General features: G+C 40.6%; 1 protein-coding gene across 3 annotated transcripts in view; it reads left to right on the forward strand.

Moving 5' to 3' along the window:
• Positions 1 to 311: 311 nt before the first annotated feature.
• LOC126457710 (uncharacterized) overlaps positions 312 to 16,930 on the forward strand; it is a 95,410-nt gene continuing 78,791 nt past the window's right edge. For all 3 annotated transcript variants that reach the window (XM_050094240.1, XM_050094241.1, XM_050094242.1), the window contains exons 1-2: positions 312 to 493; positions 13,606 to 13,936. In XM_050094240.1, the coding sequence (XP_049950197.1) occupies positions 340 to 493; positions 13,606 to 13,936 (485 nt within the window). In that variant the 5' untranslated portion in view covers positions 312 to 339. The remainder of the gene's footprint in view (positions 494 to 13,605; positions 13,937 to 16,930) is intronic.

Raw genomic sequence — 16,930 nt, forward strand, 5'->3', positions numbered from 1 at the left:
GCTTGCGATTTAGTCCTAAATAAGGGCAGGCCAGACGATTTTTGCGTCCTCTTCACGCCCCCTACAAATCTCTTAGTCAAACTCACCGTCTTCCTAAAAGCGTGACGCAGACGTACGTATAAATCGATCGAGTAATTTTCTCTGTCGGCTTTGTGTTGGCGGATGGTCACCTTCACGGCATAAAGAAATGTGTCTGTGATCCGGGCTGATGGTGTCATCCTTCCTGTGGTGCAATCGTCCTGCGGAAAGACTTCCGCCGCACTTGTCGTTATAATGTGGGCCCGTGCTCCCAGCAACGCGGCCCACTCTGTGTTACCGCCTCAGTCTCAACAGTCAGTGATGTATCCAGCAGGCCTGGCCACGACGCTGCTGGTGCTGCTGGCGAGAAATGTCACCTCCAGCCTCGACTGTGTCTGCAACGACATCGACTACGTCACCGACGGAATCTGTGATGGTGAAGGAGTGATCTGGAAGATATACTGCGAAGGTTTCGGTGAGTACGGTCTCGTACAGTATCGATTCACGCTTCGTCATCGAACATACAGTCATAGCTACTCAGAGACGGTTTCACTTGCTAGTACTGTTGTGAAACGAAGTAAAACATTCTCGACTCAACAGCAAAGAACTATTTTTATTAGGGGAATAACTGCACGAGGTACTGGCGGAAGTAAAGCTGTGAGGACGGGGCGTGAGTCGTGCTTGGGTGGCTCAGATAATGTAGGTCACCAGTAAAATGCAAGGTGCCATCTATGAAAACAATTGGCTGTCCGTTGACATTCTCCAACGCATGCGACTCCTAAGCAGTTATACATTCAGTAAAGCGTACTATACGGACCAAATATTTCCAGTCCCCAAGATGCAGGCCAAACACGTGATGAAACTCTCTAATAGATTTATCTGGCAAGAGCATCTGTTCAAAGTGAAATACACCGCGCTGACGTCTTCCAGACAGGCTGGCGGACTCAATATGCCTGACATTAACGGAAAGCGTACTGCGTTATATATTAAACGAATCACCCACTTGTTGGACAAGGAACCTCTCAGCGTAACCAGTTGGCTCTTCCGAACCTTACAACCCACCGATTTGCACCCACCCATTGATGTACATTACAAACTACGACATGTCAAGCAGTTTTTTCTTGAAGTAAGCTATTTTGATGGACATTATATCACGCAGGATTTACCGACGACGCACCTGCTATTAAAAAGATGGACATCTCCAATAGTCCGGAATCCCACTGAACTTATATGCCCGAGTGTTCATTGGAAGGCAGTTTGGGACAACATAAGTTTAACCGTCCACACTGCTGAGGTGGGGTCCACATGGTATAAAGTGGTAAACGATGTTATACCCACTAATGAAAGGTTGCATAGAATCGGCTTATGTGACAGTGATAAATGCGTCCGCTGTGGTCTGGTCGACACCTTACGCCATCACTTCATTTGTGGCGGCCATCCGATTAACTGGAAATGGGTGCAGCAGAGGCTGGGCCTGTTTACCCGCAGCAGCCCAGCCAGCCACTGCACTGACATCCTGCTCTGGCCGGACACGAAACATTTTCCCGCTACCAAGAACAACACCGTGATGTGGATGTTAGGACAGTTTGTGACATATATCATCATCCACAATAGTGAAGATAATCTCATTAGTTTCAAGGCTTATATGAGAACGGCACGTTGGAAGATGAAACGTTACCCAAATTTCAGGACGATGTTTGGTAACATGTTAGACATACTGTTTGGAAAACAAGGCGTAGGGTAATTCCCCACGACGGTAAGGACACAAACTACGTGCAAGAGTATGTAGCGAACAAAATACACAACGAACAAGGGGTTACACCTGTTCCTAGGACTGCTCCCGACTTCTCAATGGTGTTATTAACTTCATTTGACGTGTTCCTTAATTTATGTTGCCTGTGCATGTCTTTGTTATTCGTTTGTATGCTCCAAATGACTTTCTGTGAAGAATTTGGACGGTTGTGAATCAATCGACAGAATTGCAATTCTAATTCTGCCAATTATATCCAAATATATATATATATATATATATATATATATATATATATATATATATATATGTTTGCATTTTCGTTCTATGTCTTTGCCTGGACTGAAGATGCTCTTGTCAGTTTAACATTTGTGTTCTGTTTTGTAAGCTTACAAATGTCACTATATGGTACTATGTTAAAATGTGTTCTTCAGTCTATTGTAGGATACAATTCGCGTTGAAACAGTTCCAGTACTTCATTATTTTGTTTTTGTACTTTTGTGCTTATATGATTGTTTTAATAAAGAAAAAAAAGATGGTAGAGCACTTGCCCGTTAAAGGCAAAGGTCCTGGGTTCGAGTCTCGGTCCGGCACACAGTTTTGATCTCCCAGGAAGTTTCATCATGAAGTATGCTTTGAAAAATACCCGCCCATAGCTGAGATAACGTTTTTATTGAGTCCAAATCGTTTCCCATATGTGCGAGACTAGGTGGAAAGCAGAGGTTGCCAGACGTGACGGATATTTTTTTGAACATCGAGGCGTGTTCGCGGGGAGGTTGTGAAGTATCTTGTCATATTCGGGCCCTTTATATAGTGTATATAATTATGCGTTTCACATATTATGTAGATTCACACACTACAATACAGAGCAGCTGTAAATGGATGTAGCAAATACAAAGAGTGTGAAGTTCTTCCATTTGTAAATTAACTATATTTATTCATATGAGATGTGGGTTACTGTAACGTTGAAGTTGCTTAACTAAAATAAAAGTACTTCGATGGAGTCCCTATTTTCGGTTAACAGTGATAACTACCCGCAATCTTATCAGAAATAATGATAGTGCCATAGATTACGGGCGACATCTTCAGAAGTAGCGGTAACCCGCAGTGGATAGGAAATGGTTTAAATGCTTGTTGAGGAGAACGACCGCCGAGATAACCTCATCTCGGCTCCTTTGTGGAAGATCGTGCTTGTACGGCTCTGAGGTCACTCCTCGCGGCTAAGCGTCTGTTTCTTTACAGAGATATTAAGTCTTATTCTTTTTTTCTTAACTTCACAGCAGAGGACTCTCACTGTCTGTTTTCTCACGCATTTACTCAAAAAGTTTTCAGTCGGACTTGCCAATTATTATTCTATCCCTTCGTAAGGTAATCAGCTGGAAGAAAAGCTTTTGCGCGCCAGAAGGCCCTAAAGTTACTGACACATGAAATTACACTGAGGTGACAAAAATCATGGCATAGCGACATGCACTTATACAGATGACGGTAGTACCACGTACACAAGGTGTTAAAGGACAGAGTATTGGCGAGGCTGTCGTTTGTAATCAGGTGATTCAAGTGAACTCTTTTCCGACGTGATTATGGCCGCACGATAGGAATTAACAGATGCTGGACGCGCAGTGATTGTTGGAGCTAGAGGCATCGGACATTTCATTTTTGAAATCGTTAAGGAATTCAGTATTTCGAGATCCAAAGTGTCAAAAGGGTGTCGAGAATACTAAATTTCGGGGATTGCCTCTCACCACGGACAACGCAGTGGCCGACGGCCTTCACTTAACGTTCGAGAGCAGCGGTGTTTGCATAGAGGTTTCAGTAGAGTTTTCAGTGCTTAGAGTCAAGCAACACTTCCTGATACAACTGCAGAAATCGATGTAGGACAAACGTACGACGAATGTATCCGTTAGGACAGTGCGGCGAAATTTGGCGTTAGTGGGCTATGGCAGCAGACGACCGCCGGTGTGTCTTTGCTAACAGCATGATACTGCTTGCAGTGCCTCTCCTGAGCTTGTGACCATAGGGTTTCCCCCTAAGTGATTCGAAACCCGTGGCCTGATCAGATGAGTCAGATTTCCGTTGGTAAGAGCTGACGGTAGGGTTCTAGTGTGGCGCTGACCCCACGAAGCCATGGACCCAGGTAGTCAACGAGACACTGTGCAAATTGATGGTGACTCTGTAATGGTGAGAGCTGTGTTTATATGGAATGGACGAGGTGCTCTGGTCCAAAGGAACCGATCAATGGTTGAAAATGACTATGTTTGGCTATTTGGAAACCATTTGCAGCCAATTTTTATGGATGATGTTACGCCATGTAACTGGCGATTTTTTGAAGAGCCTTCTGGACATTTCGAGCGAATGATATTGCTAGCCAGAGTACACTATTGGAGGGTAGTCCTGTTAATAGGAAAAGCTAATCAGTAGAGTTACCATTTTTACAGGCTTTGACCATACGATGTGTCTAATGGAAAAGGAAATCAGATATTGACTTTTTATAACCAACCAACTTAAATACTAAAATACTTAGATACAAAAGTACACACTTATTTATACTGAACATTTCACTTCAAGAAAATCTGTTTCTTACAGGAATTTACTTTTAAAAGCTATTACTCTCATTATTTATGACTATTTTATACACACAAATAATTTAAATACAAAATATCATCAAGAAGTTGTTTAACGTAATAAACTATTTAGATAGTATTTTACATATGTAAACGTAGGCTTCCGAGGCCGTTGTCACAGTCAATAAAATTCTTCACGGTTTGAGTCCGCATTGTCATCTGTAAAATTCCGACGTTTCGGTGACTGTTGCAAGCGGCCTTCCTCAAATTGTATTGCAATACACCCTGAGGAAGACGCCTTGCAACAGTCGCCGGAACGCCGGAATTTTACAGATGACAATGCGGCCTCAAACCCTGAAGAATTTTATTGACAGTATTTTACATACATTACTTACATTCAATACAAATAACTTCAACCTCCACTATATCACATTTTATCATGTAGTACCAATAGGAAAAATATTCAAAGCAACAAATTTAAAAAGTATAGATGAACTATAAACCAATAGTATAATACACAGTGTCAGACACATGAGTCATTCTGCTCCAAGCTATAAGATTCTCTTCATATTTATATGCAATGCCACCATTTTTAACAATTTTCGTGTTTTCTTTAATGCATTAAATTCCTGCGTTTTTCGACCCATACACCAACATATGGCTATTTGCGGTTGCTTTGGTTTGCACAATTACCGGCTTTCCAGAGGTTTTCTTTGCTTGTGTTAAGAATAAGGACAAGACTCATTGTCTCCATGACAATAATCATGGGGCTGGAAAGGACAGCTACACATCTTTTGATACATGGCTGCCTTGACAGCACAGATTTGGGTAAATAATTGTATCAACGTGTCAAGCAGACGTAATTCATTACCTTAAACGACATAGTGTTCTAACACTATAACATAAAACATTATTTCATAAATGTGATTAAGTTTCACCACGCTACGCAACTGTCATTATGCACTTGCATAAATACCGATCAGCCTCTCCCATCCAATCTACAATTATTTTCCTCCATAACACTTTTCCGATTTTTGAGGTGAGTTATGTACAAAATATATGGATTTGTTCGTCAGCTTGGGACTCCTACCTGCTTGGATTTATAGATGTGTGGATAATCTCCATGTTTTATCTGCACTGTGATGTAGCACCATCAAAAATTCGTACTACGAACTACACTCTGCAGCATGTGTAGATGTCGAAGCGTTTCCAACTCTAGCAACAGCTGCAGTTCTCACATCATTGCCCCTATACTTACTGCACTAAAATGCTTACTGATCACGTATGCTATTTTACTCTCACAGGCAAGGCACGTGACGTCTCTGTGTGTGTACGGTGCAGCTGGAGATCTGAGACAGGCAGAGGACGTAGCACATCAACAGACGCTGCAGGCATGACGTCTTGCTGCTGTACAGCCTGTCCCTTTGTTCATTTACAGATATGCATCAAGATGTGGTGCTGATGTATATGTGGGCGCAAGATACACGCTATTCCAGTATTTGAGGTGATGCTCGCTAGATGGTGCAGCAGGCGACTGTGTAACTCAAGTAAAACCTTAATATCCTAATGAAATTTAAACGAAGTACAGACTATAAATGTATTTGCAGCTGAATTATTAGCATCAGTACAGCTCATCTTATAACTGAACTAAAAGGGCTTTAACTGATATCAATATGACACAGCAATAAGAGCTTAATAAACTTATATGAAACAATTGATCTAATTTTATGTAATGCCCTACCAAAGTGGTAATTCACAATGATTTGCTGGGCGCAATTCGTGTCTCTGTTTAAGTGGCACACACGTTCTCATAATATAAAGAACATCATTATCAAATAAATTATGGACCATACATGAAGTCAAAAAAAGGTAGACAATTATTCTCATAATGACAGTAACAAGTAATAACAACAGATTACTCAGCTATACAAGAGAAAAAAGATACGAAATAAGTGATACTGCAAAGGACATGGAAACACATTATTAATGTATAAAACTGCATGTGGCTCAGTACCATGATACTAATACTCTCCACCACCAGGTTGACATTCCTGCTCTTAAGAGCAGAAACGTGCAGATTAAGTAATTATGTGCTATGAACATTGCACCAGTGAAATCAGTCCTCGTATGCGTCCAATTCAAGGTGTTAATATTACCCAAGGTCTAGGTTAAAACGGGTGTAAAATAGGAACCAATGTGATAAAACTGTCTCCCTCAGACAAAGCGTGATAATTTATTTCTGTATGTCTGTATTGTTTGTAATGTGCATGTGTTTGAAAAGAATATGATGTAATTTTTGAAGGCTAGGTGTGAATGTAACGGTACATCGATTACTGCCAACAATTTAACAGTAAATCCTAGTATAATTATATGATTAGTGTGCTTATCTGCTTTTCTCAATTTCCACAGGCATGATAAATGTATGAGTTTGTAGTATATACTAACTGCAGCTAGCAATAAGTTGTCGCTCAGGGCTTAGGTAGTAATGTTACCCAGGACTCAGGTGCAGCAGGTAAATGACAGGAAACCAATATGAGTAAACTGCTGTTTACAATATACATGGGTATACACATATATATATATATATATATATATATATATATATATATATGTATGTATGTATGTATGTACACAGAGAGCAGTTGTAAAGACGAGTCATATTTGTTGCCTAATGCTAAGTGGTAATGTTGCCAAGGTGTAGATTATAGCAGGTATAAGTTAGGAAATAAAATGATTAATCTGCCTATCTAGAACCGAGTATAATAACGTATTCCTGAATATCTGCATTGTATATCATGTACATGTGCCTGAAAAGATGCGGCAGCAGTTCAACCAGGTGTCAGTCTCAACATATGCCTTGGTTACTGGCTTATATTAAATATAAAATAACAGTATGAAAGTCCTGAGTATTTAAGTTGATTCCTGTTTGGTCCTATTTGATGCTGAAGACGTGATTTCAAGATATTGTCAGTTCTGAAGCCTACTGTGATATTACATTATTTAATGTAGTGCTCAGTTTCTTCAGATATAATCCCGCTGTAAGGCCTTGAAATGTATCTTTTACTTTCCTTTTTATAGTTTTTTCTAAAGAATTGTTTATTTTTACTTAATTTATTGACAACATTATCACACCTGTTTCTTTGTAATCGTTAATATTTGTTATTTATTTAAATATCAGAAGCTGCTTCAGAATCACATTTTGTGGCAATGGCACATTAAGTAACTGCTGTACCCCTGTGCAGCAATAAGACATCTTATATTGTACAGCATATTGTACAGAATTTATGATGGTGTGTGTACATATTAGTTTGCGATAAATACTGAATATGTGTTAACCTCTAGTAGGCTCTTATTATCATTTTATCTTCAGTTATGTCATTTCATTATCAGTTATTATCAGTCAGAGCTCTGGTCGTTCAATTTTTTAAGATGGACTGTACTGGTGAATTTTAAATGTATTTATATCCTGTTTTTCATTTAAATTTCATTAGAATATTAAAATTTTACGTAAGTTACACAGTCGTCTGCTAGCACCGTCTAGACACCATCGCCTCAAACAGTTCATCAAAGGTAGCAGCCATCAGACATGTCATTACTGCAGTTGTGGCAACTCATGTTTAGGTGATGTGTATTTCAAATACTGTGTTTCTTGAGCATTGTAATGACCATCAGCTGCAATACTATAATCATATGCCATGTTGTAATAACGTACTTTACGATAGTCTCCTCTATAAGATAACACATATAGCGATTAAACTGTGTCAGTTACTAAGTTTTAAAGCATAACGTCTTAAGTAAGACGATAACTGTTACATGCACATATTCATTCTAGTGGATAGTTCTGAGTTTTGTCAATATGTTCCCTCATTTTCACTGCCTCTTTCTTACCTTAACATACGTTTTTCAGTTTTATGATTTTCGTTGTACTTGATTTGTCATGAACGATATAAAGTTTTTTCACCTATACATAATGTATGGACGTTGCCTCTTTTACAAAAGATTTTAAAGATGTGTTGAGCTGTTGTGGTAATTACAGTATCAAGAATATTTTTATGGTACGCCTCCTGTTATTACATCTTGTTATATGCATTTGAACTTTGCTATAGCTTTGTGTGAAATTTCGTATTTTGGATCTGTAATTTGGTTTGTATAAGCTGTTTATGTTGCTGTATTCATTTCGGCAATTTTAAATCTTAGATGTGAAGATGACTTTTGTGCAGCAGAAACTGTTAATCAATATAAAAAGTTATTTGTTATATTAACCTCGAGGACTTTCAACCCTTAATATAAAAAAAGTCTTATATTTGTTGCATAACATATTGGAAAGTCGAAGTACCTCAAACAGAATGCACTTCCCCGTGGTAGCAATTATAGATCCTGGAAAACTTGGTTCATACGGAAAAAGACTGAAGCTTCCTGCACATGTTATGCGATGGACCATGGTTCAAGGCAATCAGAGGGGGTCAATATTGACTTACAAGTAAATTATAACTAATGATCACAGAAATAGTTATTAAATGGAGTGCTATCAAATTGTCCATGAAATGATTTTTTTTTTAATGGGCGACTTAGCATGGATAGAGAGTCCTCCAACATACATAGAAGTAGCCACGGAGAATTAGTTTGGCACTCTTAATATTTGTGTTTTGTGTTAATTACCTAGCAGAAACTTTTAACACAAACCTCAAGTTGTGGAGGTGTCTATATCGAAGTGCTACATGAAAAAGCTGCAGATGCTGATACGATTTGAGACTGGTGTCTAGAGGGACAACTTGGATGGAAAGTTCATAAATAAAAAATTCGGCAGGTCACAAATCGGAACATGTCAGCTCGTAGAAATTGTTGGGTATAACAATTTGTGGAGATATGATGTGGTACTGTCACACTGGAATAATAGCTGGAGAAGCAAGTACTAGACTATGGTCCGTTAGTAGAAAACTGGAAAAGGAATCAGTGTATACATGCGGATGAGAATAAAACGGTTGTTACTCGAGTGTATAGGATCAAAATCCAATGTGACTATCTGGCGACATCAAACATACACACAGAGGGCAAAACGGATGGTCATAGGCTTCTTTCAGGGTGTCATGGGAATCTTGCAGAAGCAATACTGCAGAAGATGGAGATCAGCTACACCACAAGAGACTGCGAAGTATCAAGATCAGTACTAAGCGAGGAGTCTGTGAATAAACTAGAGCCAACTACGCATCATTCGCTTAGGCACCATGAAGACAAGGTTAGACTAATTACCTCATGGCCAGAGTAACTTAGGAAGTCATTCTTCCAGTGCACCTGTACACAGCTCTGCCATCTTTGACATCAGCTGTGGCTCTTAACTGGCTGGTCGTCTAGTCGAACAGTGCTTGGATGTGAGGGGAGGATATGTCGTTCAGTGCTACCTCAGCTCTGTCTCAGTGGCTGCTGACTGGTGGTTTGCCAGTCTCTCAGCAACCTGCGACAAAATGTTTACAGTGGCTGGCAGAACTGGGGAAAATCCTGATCAGGGGAAACTTCTAAGCTCTGTATCCACCGTATTGAAGAATGGCGTGACAGCATGGGCTCCATGTAGTCTTGAACTTATTTGTGCAAATATAATGCCTGAGTCGAACATATGGCAGAGTCATCGGCTTGAGAAGTCGGAAGTGCAGTGAAGACTGTCCAAATTAACGGATATGAAATATGTGTCAGATGGCACACTGTAGTACGACGCTAGGTGCTGGGCGTGCATGACAGTGACGAATTCAACCTGACAACCTTCTCTCTCCTTGGAGCGTCAACACAGGGAAACGTCCGTCGTGATGCTGAAGTCAGAACAGGGACTCGTCTGGAAAGACGACGTGTTTTAACCTTTCAGAAGGTCGTCGTGCAGCACACCATTACTGGCGATCCTTTCTCTGTGTCCGCGTTGAGGGTACCCACCACCATGGTCGCCGTGCTGACGGTCAGCTGAAAAACTGATCCTTTTCCCGTGGAAACATGTGGTACACTTGACGCCATGTTGACGTTTATTCGTTTCATGCTGTTGTGATTTTAATAGTTGATAGTGTTGATGTAACTAGAACTTGAGTGCCTGCCTAGCTGGGATGTTAGCAGATATTTACATAAGCCACTTAGAACAAACATTTTTCAAGGTTAACAGTCACATAAACAACCAACTCATCTACTACAAAAGGGAATGTTCATAGTACAATAATTCTTTTTGATGGTACCTATGGGTAAATTGTTACATTAGCGTCAGATCTGAGCAGCATCAACAGAAACGTTCAGTTCACTGTTGTACATGAGACCAGCAACAGCACCAATTTCTTAACTTAAAAATCACCAACAAGAACCACAAACACCATTTTCAAAATTATAGAAAACCGACAACTACTGATGTGTGTATCAACAGCTCATCTTGTCATCCAAATCAGCATAACATGACATATTTTAGCTCCACGCTAAATGGCATACGTAAGACTGCACTTGAACCAGTTGAAAAAGAAAGCAATGTCAATAAAATCATAGCCTCAAAATACTGATACAGCTCTCTCACGATAGATAGACTATCACGAAAATCCAAAAACTTTCAGACAACAAAGCTTCTCATCAGAGAACAAAGCACTTAACACAAAATAAAGTAAAAAGCACTAGAAATATGCACTACTTTTCTTAGGGAGCATATCTTACAAAACAAAAACGCAATCTGTTTAAAAACACAAACATTTAGATCAGATTCCACATAAATAAAGATCTTGAGCAGATAGCAATTCACAACTTAAAGAATAATGAACCCCTGTACAGAAAATCTGCCTGATACAGACTCAGCTGCCAAAGCTGCCCTTCCTACTATATAGAATGAATTGAAAGGAGCTTTCTGACTCATTTGAAAGAGCATATAGATGTCATACGTTTGAACAACAGAAATAAATCTATGTGCACAGTGTGCACAACTATCGACAATCACGGAGTAAAAAGCACTGAAGACCACATACAAGTATGACATGATGCTGGAAAATGTGGCTTTATGAATTTGCTTGAAGAGATTGAAATATATGTACATAAAAGCAAATCACCACGAAGTCTGAGCAATGAATAGACTGAGCTAGTCAGTGGCGCCTTTCTTGAAAATTTCATTCATCTGCTTTCTAGTTTAAAATAAGCACAACACCATTTCACAGTAACAAGACGCAGGCACTAACTCAACTTGAAATAGTACATAAAATATAACACCTTGCTTATTCATACAATGTCTTCAACGAGCTGTGAAGCTTTAATGTAATGTCCACTATTGTGATATTCAATTATGTACGTCTATCCCTCATCATTTACGTTGCTTGCTGTGTATACTACAATATTGATGTGCCATTCCAGTAACGGTTTATAACAAATTGGCTTGTTTATTTGTTCATCTTGATTTTCATCAGTTGCCATTTAGTATAACTTGCAAGTAATGAAACGTTTGTAGTTTGTAAAATTTCTGCTGTCACATCAATGTACATACCAAAATGTCTGTGAATGAAATTCTGTAGCATTTTTCAAATGGTTCAAATGGCTCTGAGCACTAGGGAACTTAACATCTGTGGTCATCAGTCCTCTAGAACTCAGAACTACTTAAACCTAACTAACCTAAGTACATCACACACATCCATGCCCGAGGCAGGATTCGAACCTGCGACCATAGCAGTCGCGCGGTTCCGGACTGCACGCCTAGAACCGCGAGACCACCACGGCCAGCTTTAGCATTTTTATGGTTGTGAAATAGCCACACTTCCATTTAGCTAGATTTTTGATGTTCATGAGTGGTGCTTACACTGAGTATGTACACATACAAGATTGATTATTTAATCCATAATTGGGAACAACTCAAAATAGAAATGAGATACAGCCAAATGCCTTAGATAAAAGATACAACTGACAAAGACGGTAACGCATTGCTACTAATTGCCATGACTTACAACGTCATTTTCAAGACTATTTGGAGAATAAATTTATTTATTTAAATGGGAAACCTAATATTTGATTTAAGATTTGGAAAGAGTAGCAACTTTTACCTACGAAATACACTATACAGAGTCATGACAAGGTTTAATGAAGGTCAAATAAGCAAAGTTGGTTTTAGTTGTGCTACTTATTAACTCGGAATAGAGGAGGAATGCAGCAAAATACACATTTAGATATAAATTAGAAGGGGCATGAGGGGTCACGTATGATTACCAATAACAGTGATCTTAAAGGTAATTATTGACAGTCATTCGAGGGCTGAGTTCTGTTTCAGGGAAATCCCTATTTATTGTGTCGGATTTGGAAAGAACAAAGAGAAACTCTAACTTCAAATTGTAAGTAAGGTATTTCTTGACAAAAATAAATACAACGCAACTTATAAAAGTTATTTTGGCATCTACAAAACAGAACAAACATCCACAAGATATAGATCATTAATTTACAGTCGCTGTGTGAGTTCCATCACATCTCATTCCTCAGGACGTCGCTCCGAATTTCTATCTGACATTATATTGTGCTTTATCCCTCCACTATCCCGGGTTAACCCCTAGTACAACTAAACACATATTGGCTTATTTGACCTTTACTAACCAAGGCTATGATCTTGAATAAGTATCGTTTTAAAAGCAAAATTTTTCGCTCTTTTCAAATCTTAAATCAAACAGAATGGATACAATTAAAAAAGAGAAACACTAAACTTTAAATCACGTTCATGTACCGGCCACCATTAGTAGAAATGTGTGACCCATGTTTGCCACCCCATCTGCAACGTTTATCTCAAACATTTTACTGTATCTCATTTCTATCCCTATTTATTCCCCATTATGGATTAAAATAGTCAACAGTGAGTATCAAAAAGTGCTTTAAACAGTCTTCTCTATGCACGAAACAAGCAGTCTGCATTGCAACATAATTGTGCGCTATTTTCAAAGTAAGTAAATAAAATATTATTTATAGTATTCTGTTTGCATCGTTTGAAATTGGTATGAGGCACAGTTACAGATAAATAGACAGTTTATCACGTCGTATTTTGGTTGTAGGGCACCATTACTCCAAGAAATTTGCAGCACATGGGGGAATAAAAGAGGAAATTAATCCAAACTGCCACAAAAAGATGTACATTAACGTAACAAGCCGTCTGATGATGAACCTATCGATTCGAAACCGGCAACAGCGCACTGTAAAACGTGGCTGGTTACTGTTACCTTTTCTGCAAACTTCAACCTGTGGTCAATAAAACCTGTCTAAGCAGCTGGTACGGTAGCCTCACGGTGACTGACCAACGTTCCACAGATGATTACTGGGTGCACGAGACGTGCGAGACCCTCGCACCGCCGTCCGTGGCAGCGCTGGCCCTGGCACGCCTGGTGCCGCGCAGCTGGAGCCGCGGGCTTTCCCCACCAGTGGAGTGGGAAGCCCCGCGACCTGCAGGGGCAGTCCGGCGGCCTACAGGGGGAGTCCCGCGGCCTGCAGGGGGATCCCCGAGTCCTACGGCAGAAGAGGGGTGCGGCGGCGCCCTGGCGGCGTTCCGCGGCCTTCAGGGACAGCAGGCCAGGGAGCTGTTCTATATAGACATTCCGTGCCACATCGCTACCGACTGCATCGACTCCTGCCGTGTACACGGGTGAGTATGCCACTAAAGGCCACATCAAGTAATCGTACGCCTGATCCGCTCCTCTGCTTCTTAAATTTATTCTCTACCCTGCCAACTACTTTTCTTATTTTCTCAGACTGACGTCCATCAGTAAACATTGGTCACTTCCTACGAGTCATTGGATAAACGCTTGTGACTCCTGTATACGCGAGAGACGTTTCATAAATGATGCACACAAACTTTTTGTTTCACTTACACATTTACTTATTTCTTGCTTTTTCAGTATATCTTTACAGTCCTTGAATACATTCTCCCTGCTTCTGTATAACTGAACCCCAACATCTCAGAAGCCCTATTATTCCATCCAAGACCTCTTCCTTTCGTCTATCGAATGTCTTGAGTAACGATGGTAGGAAGCTCTTCCAGAGAAAGATAACGACGTCCATGTATGTCTTTTCAGCTTCCACAACAATTAGAAGTGTGGTCGATTCTTGTCCGAGCTGTAGGGAGGCTTGGGCAACGCTTTCAATTCGCATTCGCGCTGTTTATGGGTTGCAGCACTGCCGATATGCGAGCGAGTATCGTCATAGAGAATGAGCGGCCTAGCCTTGAGCAAATGACGACGGGTTTTGTGCATTTTTCTGCTCACATTTTGCATGAATTTACGATAATACACTGCTGTCACACTTCTTTTACGAGGGACTCCATCAGTCATGACGATTCCTTGGTAATCATAAGTACACATCATCAATTGCTTGAATTCTGATTGAACGAGTCGAAAATGTTTTGTAAGTGGAGAATATGAAGATTTTCGCTCACTGGACTGTCATTTCTATTCCGCTTTCATCAATAACGACTATTCGACACAAGAATGCTTGACCTTCACTGCCGAATCGTTGTTTGAGCAAGGTTATAATGTCCAGACGTTTATGCTTCTCTTCAGCAATCAGTGTGGGACCCAAGTCCCAGAAACTTTTCTCTTCAACAAACTATTTCTCATAATACAGAATATCGAGTTTGTGGGAATTCTTGTGGCTTCAGAGAGTTACTCACAAGTCGTACAGCTATCTTCTTGAAGAGCGTCTGCCACAAGTTCCGCACTTCGTTCTTCTGTTGACGTTTTTGGCCTTCTGAGTTCTGGATTGTCGTCTACGCTCATACGACCTCCACTGAAACGACTAATGCAAAGTGAAACTGTACTAGGGTGCACTGTAAACTCACCACAAACTTCACTTAACGCACTGTGGATCTTGATGTACGACGTCTGATCTTCAACAGTCACATTATGGAAGTCCCCCACAGGGTCCATTTCCACATCTCGTCAATTTCAGATCAGAGTACACATCGAAAAAACAAAAACTGTGCTTCTTCCTCAAACTACCAATTAAATTTGACGTAATTCTCGTTGTTGTTGCATCAAACCATCCGCAGTAATACCAACCTCTGTATTATTTATGAAATGTCCCGTATAAGAAGGATAAAAGAACGAACCCGAAAAATTACAGGCCATTATCTTTAACATAGGTTTACTGCAGGATCCATGTTCATGCGAAACCCAGCTTGCCCTTTTCTCACGTGAGATCCTCTGAACCTTTGATGAAGGGCATCAGAGGGATTCCATATGCCTAGGTTTCCGAAACGCACGTGACACGGTGCCACACTGCCGACTGCTAACGAAGGTACTAGTATACGGACTAGGTTCCCAGATACGTGAGTGGCTAGAAGAGTTCTTAAGTAATAAGACCCAGTATGTTGTTCTCGACGGTGAGTGTTCATAAGAGATGAAGGTATCGTCAGGTGTGCCACAGGGAATTGTGAGGTGACAGCTGCTATCTTCTATATACATAAATCATCTGGCGGACAGGGTAAGCAGCAGTCGGCCGCTGTTTTCTGATGATGCTGTGGTGTATGGGAAGGTCTGGATACAAGATGAGTAAGCCAAAATTTGGAGTTATTGTGATGAACGGCAGCCATCTCTACACGTAAAAAAATGTGAGGTAATGCAGATAAATAGGAAAAACAAACCAATGTTCGACTACAGTATTAGTAGTGTGCTGCTTGACACAGTCATGATGAATAAATATCTAGGTGTAGCGTGGCAAACCAAAATGAAATGGGATGAGCATATAAGGACTGTAGTAGGGAAGGCGGTTTATTGGGAGAATTTTAAGGAAGTGTGGTTCATCTGTGAAAGAGATTGCATATTGGACACCAGTGCAAGTCGTTGTTAAGACTGTTCGAGTGTTTGGGATCTGCAGCAGGTCGGATTAAGGGAAGACATCGAATCAATTGAGAAACCGGCAGCTAGATTTGTTACTGGTAGATTCTAACAACATGCAAGTACTATGGAGACGCTTCGGAAAAACAAATGGGAATCACTGGGGCCGGCTGGAGTGGCAGAGCGGTTCTAGGCGCTACAGTCTGGAACCGCGCGACCACTACGGTCGCAGGTTCGAATCCTGCCTCGGGTGTGGATGTGTGTGACGTCCTTATCTTAGTTAGGTTTAAGTAGTTCTAAGTTCTAGGGGACTGATGACCTCAACAGTTAAGTCCCATAGTGCTCAGAGCCATTTGATCCATTTTTGAATCACTGGAGGGAAGACGACGTTCTTTTCGAGAAACACTATTCAGAAAGTTTAGAGAACCGGAATTTGAAGCTGACTGCCAAATATTTCTACTGTCGCCAAAGTCATCTCGCGTAAGGGCTATGAAGAAAAGATCACAGAGATTACGGCTCGTGCAGAGTCAAACAGATAGTCGTTTTTCCCTCGTTCTGTTTGTGAGTGGAACAGAAAAGAAAATGACTAGTGGTGGTACAGGGTACCCTCCGTCCCGCACCACACGGTGGCTTGCAGAGTATGGATGCAGATGTAGATATACAGTAGACATCGCCTTTAGCTTTCACAGCGGCCTCCACTGGGCGGGCAAGAAACTCCACAAGTTTCTTCAGTTCCATAACACACAGCGGAAGTTACCCCCTGACGATCATTCGGTAAAATTGCCATTCTGTAATTTCCACTTTCT

Source organism: Schistocerca serialis, chromosome 2 (assembly GCF_023864345.2).
Source record: "Schistocerca serialis cubense isolate TAMUIC-IGC-003099 chromosome 2, iqSchSeri2.2, whole genome shotgun sequence".
NCBI lineage: Eukaryota > Metazoa > Arthropoda > Insecta > Orthoptera > Acrididae > Schistocerca > Schistocerca serialis.